At 43.1% G+C, this 23,568-nt stretch overlaps 2 protein-coding genes across 2 annotated transcripts in view; one reads left to right on the top strand and one right to left on the bottom strand.

Annotated features, from left to right (window-relative positions):
* LOC139474498 (F-actin-monooxygenase MICAL3-like) overlaps positions 1-23,568 on the top strand; it is an 88,706-nt gene that overhangs the window by 35,330 nt on the left and 29,808 nt on the right. Inside the window, 11 exon segments of the mRNA XM_071257542.1 lie at positions 3,472-3,763; positions 4,690-4,897; positions 5,832-5,945; positions 7,337-7,438; positions 8,088-8,344; positions 8,773-9,030; positions 9,556-9,761; positions 9,875-10,023; positions 10,746-10,899; positions 12,476-12,524; positions 13,069-13,216. Coding sequence (XP_071113643.1) covers positions 3,500-3,763; positions 4,690-4,897; positions 5,832-5,945; positions 7,337-7,438; positions 8,088-8,344; positions 8,773-9,030; positions 9,556-9,761; positions 9,875-10,023; positions 10,746-10,899; positions 12,476-12,524; positions 13,069-13,216 — 1,909 coding nt within the window. The 5' untranslated portion in view covers positions 3,472-3,499.
* On the bottom strand, positions 21,124-23,454 carry LOC139474046 (uncharacterized). The gene is made up of 3 exons (XM_071256902.1): positions 23,375-23,454; positions 23,017-23,068; positions 21,124-21,210 (listed from the first exon to the last, which is right to left on the bottom strand). The coding sequence occupies exons 1-3, from the start codon at positions 23,452-23,454 to the stop codon at positions 21,124-21,126; spliced, it is 219 nt and encodes a 72-aa protein (XP_071113003.1).

The raw sequence follows: 23,568 nt of genomic DNA, 5'->3' as shown, positions 1-23,568 counted from the left end.
ACAAACTACTTGCGTTTCAAACCTGTATAACAAGTAGCCAGAAGACGAAGAGATTATTGAGCTCTGCTGACATCAGACATCTGCTGGTTTCAGATTTAATAATGCCAGAATGGTATACTATACCAGGGATGTACCTTGTCTTACGAAAGCGGGGGTCCAGAGTACCCCAATAATAGAATTTTAGGGATCCATGAAGGCAATATAAGGGTCCAATCAAGTAATGAAATGGTGAAGTGCACTGTGCGTTTCGATAATTACGTAAGAATGAATCAATGATCATGTTGAAAGTGGTCATTAGACTAACATTTAGTCTCTGAAATCTTATACACAATGTATTACACAATATCCTTCTAGACTCTTAAAATAAAAAAAAATTCCCTATGCTGATTTCAGAGCTAGCTTGAGCTGGCTAGACTTGCTTTTCTATGTATTTCTAGATTATTTTTTTTCATAAAATAAACATGGTGCAGGACTAAGTGGTCATGACTGATGGATGAAATAAGAGGCACCCATCACTGCTCTGGATGCGCTGTAGGGACAATGACTTCATGAGGGACGCATCATAGTCTTTGTGTCCATTCTCTACGTTTGTGTGTCACTCAGTAACTTGGTACACACTGCATTCTGTCCTAGCCATTGTTAACAAACAACCTTTCCTTCCTTTTCCTTACACACACGTTCCTGTGAAGACTGTTGTGTTTTCTCTGGGAGGGAAGGGGTAGCCTCAGTTTTCCCAAGGGGTATGTTTGATGTGAGAAATTCAGACCTGCTACACCATGTCAGGGATTGACAACATTGGTCATTTCCTACTTGTGCTAAATGTAAAATAACTAGATTATTGGAGAAAGCAACTAGTCCTTCACAATCTCAAAGTAACCATGGTCACCAAATGTGGCCATGTCTACCCTGTGTGTACAGGGAGTGAAGTGGTCATGTCTACCCTGTGTGTACAGGGAGTGAAGTGGTCATGTCTACCCTGTGTGTACAGGGAGTGAAGTGGCCACGTCTACCCTGTGTGTACAGGGAGTGAAGTGGCCATGTCTATCCTGTGTGTACAGGGAGTGAAGTGGCTACGTCTACCCTGTGTGTACAGGGAGTGAATGTGGCCACGTCTACCCTGTGTGTACAGGGAGTGAATGTGGCCATGTCTACCCTGTGTGTACAGGGAGTGAAGTGGCCATGTCTATCCTGTGTGTACAGGGAGTGAAGTGGCTACGTCTACCCTGTGTGTACAGGGAGTGAATGTGGCCACGTCTACCCTGTGTGTACAGGGAGTGAATGTGGCCATGTCTACTCTGTGTGTACAGGGAGTGAAGTGGCCACGTCTACCCTGTGTGTACAGGGAGTGAAGTGGCCATGTCTACCCTGTGTATACAGGGAGTGAAGTGGCCACGTCTACCCTGTGTGTACAGGGAGTGAAGTGGCCATGTCTACCCTGTGTGTACAGGCACTGAAGTGGCCATGTCTATCCTGTGTGTACAGGGAGTGAAGTGGCCATGTCTACCCTGTGTGTACAGGGAGTGAAGTGGCCATGTCTACCCTGTGTGTACAGGGAGTGAAGTGGCCACGTCTACCCTGTGTGTACAGGGAGTGAAGTGGCCATGTCTACCCTGTGTGTACAGGGAGTGAATGTGGCCATGTCTACCCTGTGTGTACAGGGAGTGAAGTGGCCATGTCTACCCTGTGTGTACAGGGAGTGAAGTGGCCACGTCTACCCTGTGTGTACAGGGAATGAAGTGGCCACGTCTACCCTGTGTGTACAGGGAGTGAATGTGGCCATGTCTACCCTGTGTGTACAGGGAGTGAAGTGGCCATGTCTACCCTGTGTGTACAGGGAGTGAAGTGGCCATGTCTACCCTGTGTGTACAGGGAGTGAAGTGGCCATGTCTACCCTGTGTGTACAGGGAGTGAAGTGGCCATGTCTACCCTGTGTGTACAGGGAGTGAAGTAAAAACATGATTGAAAATTTTAACAAAGAGGAAAAGGGGAAGCTAGACATGGCCGTCAATGACAGCTCACAGCAAGCGTGGATCTGGAAGCATATCATTTGTGTTTTTCAAGTTGCTACTTGCCACCACTAATTGAGAGTCCTGCCTTACAGGAATGGAAATCTGCCATCCGTCGAGTTGTTACAAGAAGTGTAACTTAATTACGTTTATGAGTGTATTCATACGTATTATTAGTGCAAAGTCATTACCTGGCCAGAGACTGCGCACTGTGTGGCGTCAGGGGACTTGATTGCCCCACTCTGGTACACAGAAAGACAGTTGAATGCCCCCCATCCCCAGAGACTAACGTTTAGCCTCTGAAAATATATAATTTTGAAAGAAACAAACAAAAGGAGCCCAAGTGAGATGGGAGATTACCTGAACCTGAGGAAATTCTAGACTTGCTTCATTTCAGGGGCTTACAGAAAGGGCTGGGCAGATGGGAAAATAATATGAGACAGACTACCCACCCCTCATATTGATGTGAGTCTTCCCCCCCTATTCTGATGATGAATGCCACCCACCTCCAATACTGATGTGAGCTTCCCCCAACCCCCATGCTGATGTGAGTTTCCCCCAAACCAAGACTGATGTGAGTTCCCCCCATCCTCATACTGATGGGAGGTTCCCCTGTCCCCAGACTGATGTGAGTTCCCCCCACCCCCTAGACTGATGTGAGCTTCCCCCACACCCTAAGCTGATGTGAGTTCCCCCACCCCCCAGACTGATGTGTGATTCCCCCACCCACTGACTGATGTTTGTTTCCCCCACCCCCTAGACTGATTTGTGTCCCCCCCCCTTCCCCAGACTGATGTGTGTTTCCCCTTTCCCAGACTGATGTATGTTCCCCCCTTTCCCAGACTGATGTGTGTCTCCCCCCCCCCCTTCCCCAGACTGATGTGAGTTTCCCCTTCCCCTGACTGATGTGAGTTTCCCCTTCCCCAGACTGATGTGAGCTCCCCCTTCCCCAGACTGATGTAAGTTCTCCCCTTCCCCGACTGATGTGAGCTCCCCCTTCCCCAGACTGATGTGAGCTCCCACTTCCCCAGACTGATGTGAGCTCCCCCTTCCCCAGACTGATGTGAGCTCCCACTTCCCCAGACTGATGTGAGCTCCCCCTTCCCCAGACTGATGTGAGCTCCCACTTCCCCAGACTGATGTGAGCTCCCCCTACCCCAGACTGATGTGTCCCCCACCCTCCAGGTCTGCTGGAGGGTGGGTCCTGTAGGGCTACAGGTACAATATGATCACAGACTGATGTGAGTCCCCCACCCACAGACTGATGTGAGTCCCCCACCCTCCAGGTCTGATGGGGGGTAGGGCTACAGGTGAACTGTGTGTTTCTAGGGCAACACAAAGAGTATTGACACTAACACTTGCTTTATTTCAGAAGTCATTGATAACAGGAACATGAACTTGATTTAGATTGAAATAAAATGAATGGTGGTGATACGGGCCCTTACAATTATGTGTGTACTTGCAGGTAAGCCGTGAGCCCTGTTGCCTCGACAATGATGAATGGCACGGAGTATGACGTCGACCCCGCTGCCCAGTTGTTTGATCAGTTCATCAGTGCCGTCACATGTAAGAGCATTCTGGGAACCTTCCACGACCTCTGTGACAGCCTTGGCCTCACCAACACTGACCATCGCAACTTCTACAAACAGCTAAAATCCAAGCTGACGTCATGGAAGGCCAAATCATTATGGACGAAATTGGACAAGCGGGCATCACATCGCGACTATCGCAAGATGGAGGCATGTCCAAATACAAAGGTAATTTGACTTTGATTGTGTGTCACTGAACCAATGTTTTCTCTTGGCATCAAAATGAAGAACTTGGTTTCTCTTCTCCATACTCAATTATTTACAGGCTGCTGATAGCATCTGTTGTATTGTGGCCTTAAAACAGCATCTGCTCACCTTCTTATAAATGTTTATGCTGGATAAGGGCTGAGGCATAGTCAAGTGGTTAAGGTGTTCGCTCTTAAAGACAAGGGCCCGAGTTCGATTCCCCAATGGGCAAAATGTGTGAAACACGTTTCTGGTGTTTCCCTGCCATGATAGTGCTGGAATATTGCTTAAAGCGGCATTAACGCAAGACCAATACAGCCTAGCTTTTGCCTAACTGTGAAGTTAAAAACATGTCTAGTTGTACCATGCTGTACTCCGGCAACCTGTGCTTGTTGTAAGTGTATTCTGAATGGATCGGGTTCCAAGGCTTGGTTACTTGCGGGTCAACATACCTCATTGATATGGATCGTTGCTCATTATATCAACCACTGGATTGCCTGGTGAGACTCGTATATTTACATGTTGCCATCATATAGCTGGTATATCATGTATATTGCTGAGTACAGCATCAGACAACAACACACCATGTATTGTGGAAGTGGCCACCATTGAAGATCCAGGGTAGAATAGGTCTTCAGCAACCTATGCTTGCTGTTAAAGGCGACTATGCTTGTCGTAAGAGGCGACTACCAGGATAGGTTGGTCAGGCTCGCTGACTTGGTTGCTGCATGTCATCGTATCTCAGTTGTGTAGATCGATGCTCATGATATTAATTGCTGGATTGTCTGGTCCAGACTTGATTATTTACAGACTGCCATCATATAGCTGGAATATTGCTGAGTGAGGCGTTTAACAAACAAACCAAGAAGCAGATTGTGGAGTGGTAGAAATGTGGGTGTGTGTTGCAGGTGCTGATTATTGGTGCTGGCCCATGCGGGATGCGCATGGCCATCGAAGTGGCGCTGATGGGAGGGAAGGCCGTTGTGGTAGAGAAGAGAGACCGGTTCTCTCGGAATAATGTCCTTCACCTTTGGAACTACCTCATCTCTGATCTGAAGAACCTTGGTGCAAAGAAATTCTTTGGCAAATTTTGTGCTGGTTCCATTGAACACATCAGTAGGTATACATGGTATAGCAACTGGTTGCACTGAACACATCAGTAGGTACACATGGTATAGCAACTGGTTGCACTGAACACATCAGTAGGTACACATGGTATAGTAACTGGTTGCACTGAACACATCAGTAGGTAGACATGGTATAGTAACTGGTTGCACTGAACACATCAGTAGGTAGACATGGTATAGTAACTGGTTGCACTGAACCCATCAGTAGGTACACATGGTATAGTAACTGGTTGCACTGAACACATCAGTAGGTATACATGGTATAGCAACTGGTTGCACTGAACACATCAGTAGGTACACATTGTATAGTAACTGGTTGCACTGAACACATCAGTAGGTTACTGTAACGGGTTGTAGTCAGAAAATATTTAAATCCTGTTAAGTCACGAATTAATAGGATCAGAAATTGTTTTTCATTAGTTGTTGGCTCAACATATTTGTTATCCAATAGGTCAATCAATTAGATCAACTGCTTACATCACGGACCATTTGTCGTCAACAGTGAACAGAAATCAAAACCAATGATGAATCACTACCACAGTATATGTATTTTGAATGACCATACTTGCCTTGAAAATATATACTTTGTCAAACAATTTGGAAAACTTGCATACCCAATATTTCGTTTGTTTCAAACTCACAGCTAATCACATAAACATATGTGATATGTCTGTTTAAGTTTAAGCCCTTAGATTCATGAACCAGGGACACACAGGGTCTTCCTCCCTGATTTACAATGGTTTCACTATGTAGTACGTGCAGTAGCTCTGTTATCCATATGTGATAGATCTGTTTAAGTTTAAGCCCTTAGATTCATGAACCAGGGACACACAGGGTCTTCCTCCCTGATTTACAGTGGTTTCACTATGTAGTACGTGCTGTAGCTCTGTTATCACAGCACTATACGGTGGTGTTTCCGGCAGGTATCCGCCAGTTGCAGTGTATCCTCATGAAGGTGGCGCTGCTGTTGGGTGTGGAGGTCCATGTCAACGTAGCGTTTGAGGAACTCATTGAACCGCCAGAAGATCAGTCAAGTCGTGAGTCATTAATCTTATTGGTTATTAGCTACTGCAGTGCCTGATTCAGACGCCTGTTTGTGTGATGATGTCTGTATGATAAGGTTTGGGGTTAGAGGGGTGGTGGGTGGTTAAGTGTTGCCTGGTCAGGCCGAGACTTGAATCAGCACGCTCGTACATGTCTGGTATGCCCTTGGGATATGGCAGGAATATGGCTAAAAGCAGATCAAACCCTTCACGTTCACTCCCTCACTCCCACCTTCACTTTATAAGTCAATTCTTATAAATATATTTGTCAACAATAATAACTTCACAGACTGCCTTTTTAATCATTAACAGACTAAAAAAAAGTAGAATACAAAATCAGAGACATTGTTCAGAGCAGTAACGCAACGCAAGCCCCACCTATTCTTTTATCAACCAATCAAGAAACAGTAGGCCGAAAATGAGCATGGCCTATGCTTTTCTTTTTGGTGTAGGGGGTGGTTATGGAAACAGAAATCCCTAAAATAATGCTTGGTTAGCCAATCAAATACGATGGAATAACTTGCAGTTGCAGTTTAGTTATGTTTTCATGAAGCAGAATGTACAGCATAAGTGTTCCTAAACAAAATGTACCGTATTCGACATAATAAGCACCCAGGGCGCTCTCTAAATTAGAATTGGGGGGCTCATATTAGAATATTAATTTGGTGAAAAACAACAGAATCCAAAGAGCGTAAATTTCGTGGTTTATGCTGAAATGTTTATAAACGACAGATATATTTTTCCAGAATTTAATTGCCCATAATTAAGGGTGCATATAACAAACGTATTATGCAGGAATAAATAACCTTGTGTACATTTATCAATCAGAAGGGGTGCTAATTGGGATTGTTCACTAGCCAGTATATTAGCAAATATCGCCATGGGCGCTTATTAGAGCGGGGCGCTTATTACGTCGAATATGGTATTTGTGTCCAATGTAGAGCCTGGGAGTTGGAATGCACGTCACATTGCATCAGTAAAGCGAGGTCCGGGAAACCTGTGTGTTGGTACACTTGTTAGGTAGCATGCCCTCGTATGTGTCTGGTTTTGTTCGTACTGTAGGACCCTGTACAACAATCATCAGATCATTTAACCCGTGAAGAGCAGGGGAAAATTGGTCTTCTGCAACCCATGCTTGCCGTAAGAGGCGACTGTGCTTGTCGTAAGAGACGACTAACTGGATCGGTGGTCAGGCTCACTGACTTGGTTGATACATGTCATCGTATCCAAATTGCCTAGATCGATGCTCGTGATATCAATCACTGGATTGCCAGGTCGAGACTCAATTATTTACAGACCGCCATGATATAGCTGAATTATTGCTGAGTTAAGCATTAAACAACAAACGAACAGATATGTAACTAAGTGATGCCTCCTGCTTACAGCGATGGGATGGCGCTGCCGTGTGACCCCTAGCAACCACCCGGTGTCCGAATACCAGTTTGATGTCCTCATTGGCGCCGATGGCAAGAGAAACACAGTGCCAGGTACAGTTATCTCCCCTCTGCTAGATACTGGAGTCCATTTCTCTTTGTGTTCAAACTTATTACTTTAGAATCTCAGTGGAAACACTGTAATCCCCCACATACCACAATCTAGTCAATGTGAACCTCAGTCTTCACTTGTCAAGGGTAGCATGTCCATTATGACAAATACCCTGGACCCATTTGTCAGCAAAGTTTGTTTTGAGTTTGAAATAACACTACATTAAAAAGAGCCATCCAATAAAATCACTTGATTTTGGTTACAGATTTCTGTGTCAAATAAACCTGGTAGCATTACCTCCCCTTGTCTAATATTCAGGAAGACATCTTTCTCAGCCAGAATTTCATTCATATTTGTAAAAATGATCAAATAAACTATTAAATGCTTGGTAAAAGGCCAGTAATTTTGAAAGTAGATTTATGCTAAACATCCCTTTTGGAAGAATCATTTTGATTGGTTGTCAAGTTCAAGTTCACCAGCAACGGGAATTCTGTGCTAGGTTAGCGATATGGAAGAGGGAGCTGGTGATGTCAGTTCCACAACATGGGTCAATGGTGTGTGGGTCCATGTACATCCAAATGGAATGGAGACACCATAATACACTGGACAATCGTGGTTGCGGGGGTTATGCAGGGACACTGTCTGTTCCAGGTTTCAAGAGGAAAGAGTTTCGTGGAAAGCTGGCAATAGCCATCACCGCCAACTTCATCAACCGCAACTCGAATGCGGAGGCGCGGGTGGAGGAGATCAGTGGCGTGGCGTTCATCTTCAACCAAAAGTTCTTCCTGGACCTGAAGGAGAAGACCTCCATCGACCTGGAGAACATCGTGTACTACAAGGACGAGACCCACTACTTTGTGATGACGGCCAAGAAGGCCAGTCTGCTGGAGAAGGGTGTGCTCAAAGAGGTGAGGGGAGTCTCCCAGTTTCCCAATTCTGTTGGATGATGATGAACAAATGAGTTAAATATCACCATAAGGGGACCGAGTCCAGAGAAAAGGGCAGACTCAGCAATTTGATTTAGCCCTAAACATGCTAAAACAGTCGTATATTTTGCAATTTTATGATTTTGGTCAGTTGATAATCTATAACGATAATCTAATTACACAGAGCCAGTGTCTCAATGTTACATCTGGCACCTGGTATTGGAGTTGGGGTTGGTATTTTATTTAAATGTTGTAAATACTCAGTCTAAATTTATATTTCCAAAACAATCTGATTGCATCAGTTATGACTCATAAGGAAACTTTTCCTAGTATTTCAGGAAATTATTATGTCAAATTCTCAGGAATTACGCATCATGTAAAACCAGCTGATGACCTACTTCCTCTTGCAGGACTACAATGACACTGTGCAGCTCCTGTCCCGAGAGAACGTAGACCAGGATGCATTGCTGACCTATGCAAAAGAGGCGGCTGACTTCTCCACCAATCACCAGCTTCCATGTCTGGACTACGCTGTCAATCACTATGGCCAGGCCGATATTGCCATGTTTGACTTCACGTCCATGTTTGCGGCAGAAAATGCCTGTCGAGCCCTGGAGAGGCATGGTCACAAACTTGCGATCGCAATTGTCGGGGACAGCTTACTGGAGGTAATTCATCGGACAATTGTTTGATAGGCATTACTTAGAAGTTCACGGATCAAAAAGTAGACACAATTTGCCAAGTAAGGACAACAGGATAAGGATCTATTCCAAAACGTCGCCTTTATAGTAAATAAAGAAGTTGTTATCCATAAATTGTGTTTACTTTGTCATAGGAAAAGATTTTGTTATTGTTGAGGTATAAAATGGGTAGCTTAGATGGAGGACTCGCATCTCAAAGCAAACAGGAGACATAACTATAGGCAGATGACTTTAAACACACTTCAGCGGCATGGTGTGATGTATTTTCATGAATTGCACATAATTTGCATTATGAAAGAAACAACTTTATGAAGAAAACAATCTTTTTATCAGGGTATCAGATTATTAAGGCATTAATATGTCTTGAAAAAGTTTATATTTGGATGGATTGATGTGTAAACTTGAAATGAAAGTGAAAGAGGAAAGACACAATTGAGCGTCCAAAATGGTGTACATGACAATAACATCTGATCATACGTCCGTCTCTCACAGCCGTTCTGGCCGACCGGGTCTGGATGTGCAAGGGGCTTCCTTGGTGTGTTTGATGCAGCCTGGATGATCAAGAGCTGGGCGTCAGGCAAGATGTCCCCCCTTGAGGTGATCGCAGAAAGGGAGAGTATTTATCAGCTCCTGTCACAGACCACACCCGAGAATCTCCACAAGAACCATGGCCAGTACTCCATCGATCCAAACACAAGGTCAGTGTGAGGGGAGGAGGTAAATGATTCTTACTTCAGAATGCTACTGGCAATTGACTAGTTGTAGGTTTGAGTTTTCTCATGCTGATGTTTCCATGGAAACTCTATTTCAGGTACCCCAACCTGAACCTGAAGAACCGCCTGAAACTGGCCCAGGTGAAGCACCTGTACGACGGCCCTCTTGACAATCTCCTCATAGAGGAGGCAGTGGATGATGCTGGGCCTGCCAAGCGGTCACGCATCTGTGGCACAACCGTCAACAGTAAGTCGGATACTCGGGTTACAGTATCGGTGTCCTGCCATCATAGGCATGATCTGTGTCGGCCGCCATCGTCATATTGTTGGAATATTGCAAACAGCGGAATAAATCCCTACTCTCGCACTCACTCATTTATTCTTGTTGTGTTGATGTAAGAGCTACGTTCTTTTCATTGTCACACAAAGTAGAGGCCACTGTAATATGAACATGCCTTCATTTTGCCTAACGTCAGGCCATCATCAATAACGTTGCCATATGACATCATAGTTAATTTGCATACTTATATAAACAAACATGCCATCTGGCTTTTATGCCATCAATGGCTCACAAAAAATTCTCTCTCCGATGTTGACGGAATCGATGACCAAGGTCAAATGACGTCATACCACCTATATTGACGTAAGCCTTTGTTGATGATATGTTTCTTGGCAAGTGTCACACTGACCTCTGCTGTGTTCCTCGTGTGAATAACAACTGCCTACTGTTCATTGTGTTGATGTAGGGACACTCATGCTGAGGGCAAAGTCTGTCCATCTGGGCCATAATAATGGTAATGCTCGGTTACTTAATAGCACGCCTGAAAAATGGTGTTACATTTATAATGGCTGCCCACGAAAGAGCAGTAACATGCTGCCTTTCATGTTGTAGAATTTGACCGCTGTGACTGTCTTGGCAAGTGTTCCTAAGTGTCTACATTTCACCCCCTGTATACTTGATGCTTGCAGATGATCTGATAGACAGCTATTCTCTCCTGCGATGGTGTCAGCGGGTACTCAACACGGGCAGGTTCCGCAACGTTCATGTGGTGGACTTTGCTGGATCGTGGAGGAACGGCCTTGCATTCTGTGCCTTAATACATGCCTTCAGGCCGACACTGCTGTAAGTACCAGTCTGGGGGCAGTCACCAGGGAGGGGTTGTACAAAGCAATCTTAGCTCTAAGGTGATCCATACCTTTACATAGACTTTCATCAGTTGTAGCTCTAGGTGATCCATACCGTAGCATAGACTTTCATCAGGTGTAGCTCTGGGGGATCCATACCTTAACATAGACTTTCATCAGTTGTAGCTCTAGGTGATCCATACCGTAGCATAGACTTTCATCAGTTGTAGCTCTAAGGTGATCCATACCTTAACATGGACTTACAACAGTTGAAGCTCTAAGGTGATCCTTACCTTAACATAGACTTACAACAGTTGAAGCTCTAAGGTGATCCATACCTTAATATAGACTTATGACAGTTGTAGCTCTTAGGTGAATATCTTAACATAGACTGACAACAGTCGTAGCTCTAGGTGATCCATATCTTAACATAGACTGACAATAGCCGTAGCGCTGAGATTGTTTTGTTCCACGGTGCCCAGTACAATAGTCTGGTTTGTTACTGTCAACATGCATCAGCTCATTGATTTGTGAAATTCAATTTTGACTCTTACAGTTTCAGAAGTATATTATCTTGTATCATGTAGATGTCAGAGCCAATTCTAGATGTTGTTGAAGTACAGAAGCAGGTAGACATTAAGTCTCATAATGATGTGCTCCCAGATACCGCCATTGAACTTTTAGCGCAATAATTACGCTTTTGAGCCAATTACACTTGTCCTCCCCAAATGATGATTCGGACATTTTTTAAAGAAATATTTACTTGCTTAAAATATCACAGAGATCAAATTGTTGATGCACCGGTCATGTGACGCAATCTACAGGGAACTAATTGTTGATGCACCGGTCACATGACGCATTCTACAGGGAACTAATTGTTGAGGCAACGATCACGTGGCACATTCTACGGGGAACTAACTGTTGATGCACCAATCACATGATGCATTCTACAGGGAACTAATTGCATGTACACCGATATTTCTTCGAAACGTGAAACACCACATTGTCTTCCTGCAATACAGTTAATAATACATTGTCACTTGATGATTTTTATCAATCTATACAGCTTTGACAACATACTTCACCCAGAATTCTGGCAGTATACCGAACACCTTCTGCAAGTTTTTCCCATGCCTGTTTTGAGTCGCTTCTCTAAAAAATAAAGATATATTTTTGATGACTTTTTGGGTGTTCATGTCCAATTGTTTTCAATGTTTATGGTTTTCTTTGATATTCAATTTCGAGGTTTAATCATACTAAACCATTCAAATGCAAGCGGAGTAATTTTTCCTGCTTATTTTGAACTATATCGCAGTATATTGGAAAAAGCTTAATTACAAGCATCAGTGCATGTGTACCCGTGTTTCACTTACGTCTAGGCCTAACGAAAATGTTGCAATTAACATTACTCTGTTTAACGTGAGATTGTGCTTCTGTACCCATCAATAACTCCACAACTTCAGTTCCAGTCGCAATCTGTGTGTGCTGATGTCATTATTCCCTTCAGTTATCCCATCAATCACCCAAGGTTCAGATAAGCTTGGTGTGTTCACACGTTTCCTTATGTGTTGCAGGGACTTCAATCTCTTGATGGAGAGTGACGTGGCCAAGAACAATCAACTGGTAAGTTTCAAGTGAATCTGGGGCGGTCGAGTAGCCTAGTGGTTAAAGCGTTCGCTCATCACACCGGGTTCGATTCCTGACATGGGAACCGTGATATTGCTGGAATATTGCTAAAAGCGGCGTAAACCCATACTCACTCACTTGCTTAAATAAATCTACGACGCTTGTAACATTTCGTTACTGGCAACTGCACTGCAAGTTAATTAATGACCTATTGTTTATCACGAAAAGTTAAGGATAGTGAATATCCAATGATCAAATATGACTGAGATAGAGAACTAGTCCTGACTCAGAGTAAGTGGTGGTGCCATGCTTTCATTTGATTGATCGTGTGATCATTTTGATAGAAAGACTGATAAAACTGTTAATAATACATTATTACATTTTTTTATGATAATACAGATACTCATGCTATTAATGCAAAAATATTGATGATATTGAAAAAATATATTAATATTCCAATTGATTAATAATGCTTTTGATAATAATATGATAAGGCAAATGATGAGGATGATGAAAATTATGATACTGGTTCTGTCCGTAGGCCTTTGATGTAGCTGAGAAGGATCTTGGCGTGCCCCCGGTGATGACTGGTGAGGACATGGCCAAGTCCCAAATCCCTGACAAGCTGACGCTGGTGTCCTACATCTCACAGCTCTACGCCATCTTCCGCAAGGAGCCATTGCCCACAGGTCAGTCCCCCACGGCTAGCCTCCCCCACTGCATGCTGGGATTACTGGCGCAACCTTTATGTCTTGCTTGATATGTCTAAAAAAAAACGTAGGGATTCCAGGTTGGAATAGGTCACCATTTATCCGATGCTGGTCGTAAGAGGTGACCAAAAGAATCAGGTGGTCAGGCTCGTGACCTGGTTGACAGCGTGTCCTCCTACCTCGACAGCGTGGAATGTTGCTCACAATATTGATCACTGGGTTGTCTGGTCTATGATTAAGCTGGAATATTGCTGAGTGTGGTGTTAAACAAACAAACAAACCTCTCCATGGCTAGCCTGGCCCCAATGCATGCTGGGATTACTAGCGCAGCTTTCATGTCTCAGTTGAAAAAGATGTTCACCATTTCTTGGGGGATTTGCTGTTGTAAGAGAATGGGTTTGGATCGTTTTATTTAAAAATATACAATTACAGAAACTTTATGTGTGTGTCTGATCAGATTTTTCATTTGAGGTTTTGGGTATTTCCTTGGTATAGTTTTTATGCATAGATTGTCCTTTACAAACGAACAGGAGAAACTCAAGGGGGTTTCTCATACTAACCTACACCTGCTTTGCAGGGGCACGGGTGGCCCAGTCGTCTAAGGCGCCATGATTTGCTGTACTGAGTTGCGTCCCTTGGGCACACCAGAAACCTATAAATGTGGGTTCGAATCCCGGTTTGCCCTGATTATGTTTCTAGGATTGTCAGCACCATACCTGTGCTCGTGGGTTTTACTGAAGTGGTAAACGTCTGAGACCTGCATCTCTTCGGGCTTTCCTCCCACATTTATCTGACACGCCGTGATATAACTGGAATACTGTTAAAAGCGGCATTAAACCCAACTCACTCACTCACTACACCTGCTTTGCATGAAAACTTGCATGAGCTTTTCTGTTTAACTTTGCCAGTTGACGCAAACTTGATATTCTGTCAGCAAACTGGTTGTTATGTCCGCAAGGCAGAACCAGAAGATGGGGAGGTGAGTACCATCAAAGTGGAAGACAATCCTTTCTACGGCGTCAGCTTGGCAGCAGTCAGAACCAGCAACCAATCAACGCCTGCCATGCTGCGGTCAGACAGTCAGCTGAGCTACGACCGCCCCGGAATACCAGACTGGGTGAGGTACGCTGCCAGTCAGGCCTCAGCGTCCGAAGGTTCAAGTGTCAGTGACACCGACTCTGACAGCACGACGGCTGACGGCAGCATCACAGTGTGGAAGAAGAGAGGGCGAAGGAGAACATGCAGCTCGGGCAACTCTGATGATGAGGTAAAGAGACCAGCTGACAAAACATTTGTAAAAGATTGGGTGAAGACAAGTTCCAGAAGGTGGAGTGACAGCTCCGATCATACCAGTACTGATGATGAACAGGATAGACCAATCAGTGTTAAGGCCTTGGCCAAGTTTTATGATGGACCCAGGGGATATTCGGTGTCACATCGGCCTCGAAGCAAGAAGGTTTCAGCTAAGAGAGAGGTAAAACCTGAGTGTGTTGAAACATCGTCTGACGTTCTGGCCAACTTATCCGAGACCCAGATAGGGAATGGGGCAGTTATTCTGGATGACAGTGCATTCAAGACGTTCACTCAAGATGATATGGATCAGTCTAATCCACAGTTTACAATGGACGGCACCGTACTGACAGGGGATGATTTGTTTAGGACTCTGACACAAGGAGATGACTTGAAAGTTGGGGCTGATGATGACCCATCGGATCCAGCTCCATTTCCTCTCAAAGAGGCAAAACCTGGTGATATAAGTGTCACAAGGACAGAAGAAGACGTACAGGAAGCTAAGACTGAATCTGCAGTCCAATCTCTCGATATTGATATTCTGAAAGAAGAATGTTCTGGGGATGATAAAGCTCTAGAGAGACAAGTAGATGTTGAAATGCAGGATGCTAAGATTGATAGTGATCCCTCCAAGCTTGCCTCACCATGGGATGACAGTTCATGCAGGGAGGAATGTTCTGGTGAAACTCTTGCTCTGACAAAAGAAGCAACATCTGATGTTGATATGCGGGAGACGAGGACTGATTGTGAACCTTCCAGTGTTGCTCCACTGCCATGTGTCAACCTTCCCAAGGAGGAAGATGTTGAAGCCAGGACCAAATCTTTAGAGGATGAGACAGTGGCAGCAGTGGACATGAAAGGTGGCATGAGGAGGTTCGTGGGTGATGACAGTGCTCCTTCTGAGGAAGAGGAAGATGCAGATGTGGACTCCTCTGATGAGGAGACAGTTGTTCCATTGGACTTTAAGTCCCTTAAAAAGAAGTTTTCTGGTGATGCAAGTAGGACCCCTGAAGAAACACTGCGTGGAAAAAGAAGAGCAAAGAGTGGTTCTCAACAGCCAGATGTCAGGAGACAGGTCAAGAGTGTGGTTCCTCGTTACAGGCACTCGTATACAGGAGGGAAGGTACCATTGCCAGGTCCTGCTTCCAGCTCTGAGTCATCCACAGATGATGCCAGTGACATGGCAAGTGCAAAAGAAGCATTAAAACAAGAAAAATATCCTGGCTCTGAATTCAAAGGCCCAGGAGCCACTCAAGCTACAGAACAGAGCGTAGAGTCACTCTCATCCACCAGTAACACATCATCAACTGACACTGTTTTAGAAAATACAGATGTGGCTATGGAACATAAAAGTGACCATGTAGAATTTGCTTCCATTGACTTCAGAGCTTCTAAAAGAAAGTTCCTGGAAGCAGCTGGGAAAGAGAGCAAGAAAGTGGATCGCAGGAGTTCTTTCCGATCTCCCCAGTATCCGCAGGGGAATAGCTACATGGACAGGCTGAAGGAAAGCCATCCACAGGCTGCTGACAAGATGGCTCTGGGGCATGGAGAGAGCCATCCACAGGCTGCCGACAAGATGGCTCTGGGGCATGGAGAGAGCCATCCATTGGCTGCCGACAAGATGGCTCTGGGGCATGGAGAGAGCCATCCATTGGTTGCTGACAAGATGGCTCTGGGGCATGGAGAGAGCCATCCATTGGCTGCTGACAAGATGGCTCTGGGGCATGGAGAGAGCCATCCATTGGCTGCCGACAAGATGGCTCTGGGGCATGGAGAGAGCCATCCATTGGCTGCCGACAAGATGGCTCTAGGGCATGGAGAGAGCCATCCACGGGCTGCTGACAAGATGGCTCTGGGGCATGGAGAGAGGAAGGAAGTTTGTATTAAGGGTGACAGGGAGGAAAGCAAGGGTTACAAAGGAACGGAGGTGCACATGGTAGGAGGTGGATCAGAAACACCGGAGAGACGTGTTGAAGCTGGATCAGACATGCAGCCAGATGATGGTGGAGTTGAAAGGAAATTAGAGTTTATTATTCCAGGTGAATATCGTAGTCAAGGTGGTGTTCATTTTGATGGAACGTTCTCACAGCTTGAGACAGAATCATCAACCGATATTGTTGTGCCAGTAACGGAGGATTCAGTGGCGGAAATAGATGCACTTGAAAGCCAAGGACCCTGTGTGAAGCAGAGGAATGATGAAGGTGAAAACACAGGGAGTAAGACGGATGCAAGTGATGAAGATACAGAGGACAAGTTTTATGATGCTGTAGAGTTGTCAACACAAGACAAGAACAACACACTGACTGATGCCACGCTCTGCGAGGCGCTGTACCAGACAGCCTATGAAGCACCTCCAGATGACAGTGGGGTGTTAGACAAGGACAACACACTGACTGATGCCACGTTCTGCAAGGTGCTGTACCAGACAGCCTATGAAACACCTCCAGATGACAGTGGGGTGTTAGACAAGGACAACATACTGACTGATGCCACGCTCTGCAAGGTGCTGTACCAGACAGCCTATGAAACACCTCCAGATGACAGTGGGGCGTCAAAGTTCAGTCGTGATACATTGTGTGATGATGATGATGATGATGAAGTATTTGCAACAGCTGTAGGTACCCAGCTTGCTTCACGGCTGAATCACGTGTCTGTGTCCGAGGACATGGATTGTTAAAAGAAACAAAGGATCCACTCGGCTGACAGATGATAGCAGAGGGCATCTTATTCACACTCAAGATCATGTCGTGTAGTACATGTTGCATCGATGCTGTCTCAGTCATGTTATTTGATATAGTGCTAGATATAATGAGCCTTAATTCGCATATGCCAAAACACTAGAATGGCCTGTGTTGGGTATTGGTTGAATTGTCCGAACACCCCTCTCTTCACTCAGTACGAGTGTTAGAAAAGACGACTGACTTGCGACACGGTCACAATTTAGCCATCTGTCTAGTTTTTTCCGATTGTTTTTATATTTACAATCAGTATTCAACTGACATAATCAGAGAATACAATAATTATAGTTTAAATGTGTTTTTATGTGCAAGACTTCTTTATCTTTGTTAGATTAAAAAATATGAAAGAATGACTGCAAACATAGTAAAATCGTAAAAATATTGGTAAATATTAACTTTTCAAAATAATAATTAATCAAGTGCATTTTGTTTAAACTCTGGTCACTGCAGGCCTCTAGTAAAGAGGACGAAGCATTCTATAAATACATACATACCCTTTATTATTAACATCAATCCATCACGGTCTTTTAACAATATTTTTTTTTGCAATAACATTGACTGTATGCCATATAGAAAAATAGACATGTTTGGCCTAGTAGTCTCCAATGTTAAGGCACAGGCTGCTACATTTGTCTTTAAACATGAGGATCGGGGTGTTGTCTGGTGCTTGATCGTGAATATTAGGTGTACTAATGCCTACAGGGAATAATAGCTACAGAGTATATTGTTTTACTGGGGGCATTAATGGACTCCACCATCGTGAATCAGAATGAATGTGGGAATCATCCTAACACTGAGCAATTACACCGTAATTGTTGCACAAGAACACTTTCTGTACCGATGTCCTACCTGTGACACTGGTAATAATGGAGTACTGTATGTGTCATGGGTCAGTGACAAACACATGCTGCATGTCCTCCAGGTCAATGAACTTGTGTCAGGTGGGATACACAGGTGTGACAATCAGTCGTCACATGTTAGGTAGGATTCCTGCGTCATGGTAAACCTTGAAGTCAGGATGTCAGGGGATTCCGGGTTACAAAAGATCTCCAGGTAGTCGTAGAAACTAACAGTTTTAGTCCACTAGTCCTTATAATGATAACATGTAGCAACAGCCTTTAAAATGACAGCTTACTAGTACTTATGATACCTTAACTATTGGGCAGTTTGGCAAGGACAACAGGGCTAGTGCGAATTTGTATCACTGCCAGCATCATCTGCTGGGAGTAAGAAGCGACCACATGAATTGGGTGGCTGGCTTGGTGATTGCGTGTCATCGTACCTCGACAGCGTGGATCGTTGTTCACAATATCAATCATTGGATTGTCTGGCCCAGACTCGATTATTCTCAGGCCACCGTCATATACCATCAATATTGCTGAGTGAGGGGTTTAACAACAAACAAATATAATGTCATGTCATTTGATGATTGAAGGCAGTTTCTATTGCTTGTTCCTACTGTATAGTTAGTTAGTGGTAAGGGGAATGGCTTTGCACAGATATTGTACTTATAGTGTACAAATGGATGATATTGCTTTCAAAAAGAATAATTTGCAACATATAATGATTCTTATGAATTTATAGTTAAGTTTTTGGCAATTTTTTAAATTTTTGTTTGATAAATTAGATTTGTAGGCATTTTTTTATGTCATCTACTTTTACATCTCTTTTAGTGGTATGGTGTATGCTTAGCCTGCTCACTCTTGCTCTTACAGAAATATACTTAGGCTGAGGTGTTGGCCATTTCCCATGTCACACTACACCAGTGGTATGGTATACGTTATACCACACCAGTGGTATGTTATATATTATACCACACCAGTGGTATGTTATTTGTTATACTACACAAGTGATATATGGTATATGTTATACTACAACAATGGTATGTTATATGTTATACTACACCAGTGATATATGGTATATGTTATATGACTGTGGTCAGCAATAAACTGAGTTGTTTGTGACTGTGTGTTGTGTTGTGTTGTGAGTTGGGACTCATGGCCTGCTGGATACTCAGGAAACAAAACAAGGAACTCAGTGTGCTGGTCTGGGGTGTTCTCATACAGGAGTTGACCTCATCTTCATACTATGTACTTCAATAGAGAGATACGTCTAATGTTGGCTTCTCAAGGACCACAGGTCTCAAGTAATCCCTAGCACAAAATACTCAATAACACCTTTGCATGAAATACCCAATAACACCCCTTGCATTAAATACCATGTAACACTCTTGCATAATATACTAAATAACACCCCTTCCATGAAATACCCAATAATACCCCTTGCATGAAATAAACTTGCGTTAAATACTACATAACACCCCTTGCATGAAATACTATATAACACCCCTTGCATGAAATACTATATAACACCCCTTGCATGAAATACTCAATAACACCCCTTGCATGAAATACTCAATAACACCCTTGTATGAAATACTATATAACACCCTTGTATGAAATACTACCCCGGTATATAACACCCCTTGCATGAAATACTCAATAACACCCCTTGCATGAAATACTATATAACACCCCTTGCATGAAATACTACCCCGGTATATAACACCCCTTGCATGAAATACTCAATAACACCCCTTGCATGAAATACTCAATAACACCCCTTGCATGAAATACTCAATAACACCCCTTGTATGAAATACTACCCCGGTATATAACACCCCTTGCATGAAATACTCAATAACACCCCTTGCATGAAATACTATATAACACCCCTTGCATGAAATACTATATAACACCCTTGTATGAAATACTATATAACACCCTTGTATGAAATACTACCCCGGTATATAACACCCCTTGCATGAAATACTCAATAACACCCCTTGCATGAAATACTATATATCACCCCTTGCATAAAATACTATATAACACCCTTGTATGAAATACTATATAACACCCTTGTATGAAATACTACCCCGGTATATAACACCCCTTGCATGAAATACTCAATAACACTCTTGCATGAAATACTCAATAACACTCTTGCATGAAATACTCAATAACACTCTTGCATGAAATACTCAATAACATCCTTGCATGAAATACTCAATATCACCCCTTGCATGAAATAACACCCTGGTATCAAATTGTCAACCCCCTGGTATCAAATACTTTAACACCCTTTCACCAAATGCTCAATAACACCCTGGTATCAATTGATAACACTCTTTCATCAAATAATCAATAAAGCCCTTTCATCAAATACTCAATAACACTTGGCATGAAATGCTCAGTAATGTCTGTAGACAAGAAACTATAGCAGTGAATACAGATGTACAACTATGACAGCCTGCGGAAAGCAAGCATTCTGACAATGTTGCTAAAACAGAAAACAAAAACTGCATTTGTATCGCATAAACCTTATCTGATAAAATCACTTAAAAAGGTCTAGTTTTGTGCTACATATATTCAGTTTTAAGTACATATATCCCCTATATAAAAGCATACTTCCACATGAATATCTTTCACTGAAGTTACACAAGTTGTACGTCTCATAGAGGGCCATCAGTGTCAGACTGATCAGCACAGAGACGTGCTTGAAGTCACAGTGTGACACGTCTCATAGAGGGCCATCAGTGTCAGACTGATCAGCACAGAGACGTGCTTGAAGTCACAGTGTGACATGTCTCATAGAGGGCCATCAGTGTCAGACTGATCAGCACAGAGATGTGCTTGAAGTCACAGTGTGACACGTCTCATAGAGGGCCATCAGTGTCAGACTGATCAACACAGAGATGTGCTTGAAGTCACAGCGTGACACGTCTTATAGAGGGCCATCAGTGTCAGACTGATCAGCTGTGACACGTCTCATAGAGGGCCATCAGTGTCAGACTGATCAGCTGTGACACGTCTCATAGAGGACCATCAGTGTCAGACTGATCAGCACAGAGATGTGCTTGAAGTCACAGCGTGACACAATCTCCTGGTCACGGTGGTATCAGTTGCGTATACAATACATTCCTCTCTGTTGTTGATGTAACACACACTTTGAAATGAGGATCTGTGTGTGGTTACCCGGGGCTACACAGCTATGTTATACGGCTGTATATAACCTGCTTGACTCTGTGAAAGAAAGAGTGGATGATATACAGTCGAGCATGTCAGAGATATGATGCTCCTTTGTGAAGGAAGATGACTTTACTTGTTCATGACATAGGGCACCGAATAATAGGAATATGTAGTCATCTTGTTGAAAAGACACACCCTGCATTTAGTAATGCTCAGGGTGTGACAGAAGGGGATCAAGTCATTCTATTGTATGGGGGAGACACCGCCTGTGCTATTTCTTTAAGGGAGAAGCCATTAGAACAAAATGACATACCTGCAGTATTGCACGTCACAACTATGTTGTAATGGGTCATTGATAACCCTGATAGTGACATTGTTCATCAAAGGAAATTGCATTTTGCTCTTTCTCCATGTGGATTCTGGTTTAATGTGGGTCCCAGCAACAGATGCGTGGATCAATGTTTATACATTTTATGTAGTATCAATCACTGGATTGTCAGCTCCAGACTCAATTACTTACAGGCAACCACCAGTTGGTTGAATATTGCTGAAATTAGCATTAAACAACAAACAATCAAAAGCAACAAACCATTCTGTTGTTACTTGACATCTGTGGTCCGGCCTGCCATTCAGTACCCTCACACACTTGTGATGAGCAGATGGCTGTGTGTATTCACACCTTGCATTCCTCACACAGACGTCACCAGGAAGAATATTTGATTTATTCATATGACCATGTTGGCAAGTGGTACTTTCGAGGGCCAGTTCTGTTCAACAGTAGCTGATCCTAAAGTTCAGTAGATTATTTTTTGTCAGTGGGATTGTAAACATTTGGTCCCTAGATTGGCCTGCCCCAGGAAGTACTGGTGGGGGTGGGGGTAGCCTTGTGGTTTAAGCATTTGCTTGTCATTCCAAAGGCCCAAGTTCGATTCCCCTCACCACACAATCCTATGTGCACAGTACTTACTCCCTTAACCATCCAATAGCAGAATGTAAAAAGTTGTCATGAGATAGGTAATTAAACATATATTTAGTTATTTTTATTTTTATTGAATTGCGTGACAATTTTGCATGTTTGAACATTGTTTTTCAGTGAGTCAATGCTAGTCTTTGGTCAGACACACACATATAGTATTCCAGGGCTCGAATCCTTCAAGTTCTCTTTCACCTGAAAGGAAATCTATAATATTGAAGATTCAGTTTATTTTTACATCATATTTTCCGTTCTTTTTACAAACTACTCTCATGGATAACATGATATTTGATATGATATATAACCCCATGTGATATGATATGATATGATGTGATATGACATATGACCGAATGTGATATGATATGATGTGACATGATATATGACCCAATGTGATATGATGTAAAATAATATTATATGTGACATGACATCATGTGATATGATATGTGACATGCTATGGTATGTGACATGACATTATATTGTATATGACATGACATGATATGGTATGTGACATGATATGGTATATGACATGATATGGTATATGACATGACATGATATGGTATATGACATGATATTGTATGTGACATGATATGGTATATGACATGATATGGTATGTGACATGACATGATATGGTATATGACATGACATGATATGGTATATGACATATGGTATGTGACATGATATGGTATATGACATGATATGGTATGTGACATGACATGATATGGTATATGACATGATATGGTATATGACATGATATGGTATATGACATGATGTGGTATGTGACATGACATGATATGGTATATGACGTGACATGGTATGTGACATGATATGGTATGTGACATGACATGATATGGTATGTGACATGACATGATATGGTATGTGAAATGATATGGTATGTGACATGATGTGGTATGTGACATGATGTGGTTTGTGGCATGACATGACGTGATATGGAATGTGACATGATATGGTATCTGACGTGATATGGTATGTGACATCATATGGTATGTGACTTGATATGGTATGTGACATGACATGATATGGTATGTGACATGATATGGTATGTGACATGACGTGACATGGTATGTGACATAATATGGTATATGACATGACATGATGTGATATGTGACATGATGTGGTTTGTGACATGACATGATATGGTATATGATGTGATATGTTATGTGACATGATATAGTATGAGACATGACATGATATGGTATGTGACATGATGTGGTTTGTGATATGACATGACTTGATATGGCATATGACGTGATATGGTATGTGACATGATATGGTATCTGA

Source organism: Haliotis cracherodii, unplaced genomic scaffold, assembly GCF_022045235.1.
Source record: "Haliotis cracherodii isolate W230 unplaced genomic scaffold, xgHalCrac1.p SCAF_3, whole genome shotgun sequence".
Lineage (NCBI taxonomy): Eukaryota > Metazoa > Mollusca > Gastropoda > Lepetellida > Haliotidae > Haliotis > Haliotis cracherodii.
Note: the sequence above shows the minus strand (reverse complement) of the source record. Positions and strands in the feature narration are given on the sequence as shown.

Bases quoted from the DNA above. Each gene is read 5' to 3' on its own strand.
- LOC139474046 (XM_071256902.1), bottom strand. From the start codon at position 23,454: ATGTCACATAACATATCACATCATATACCATATCATGTCATGTCACAA. The intron at 23,069-23,374 runs GTCATATACCAT...CATGTCACGTCA, and splicing joins CACATATCACATCATGTCAT to TATACCATATCATGTCATGT. The intron at 21,211-23,016 runs GTCATATACCAT...CACCGTGACCAG, and splicing joins CATGTCATATACCATATCAT to GAGATTGTGTCACGCTGTGA.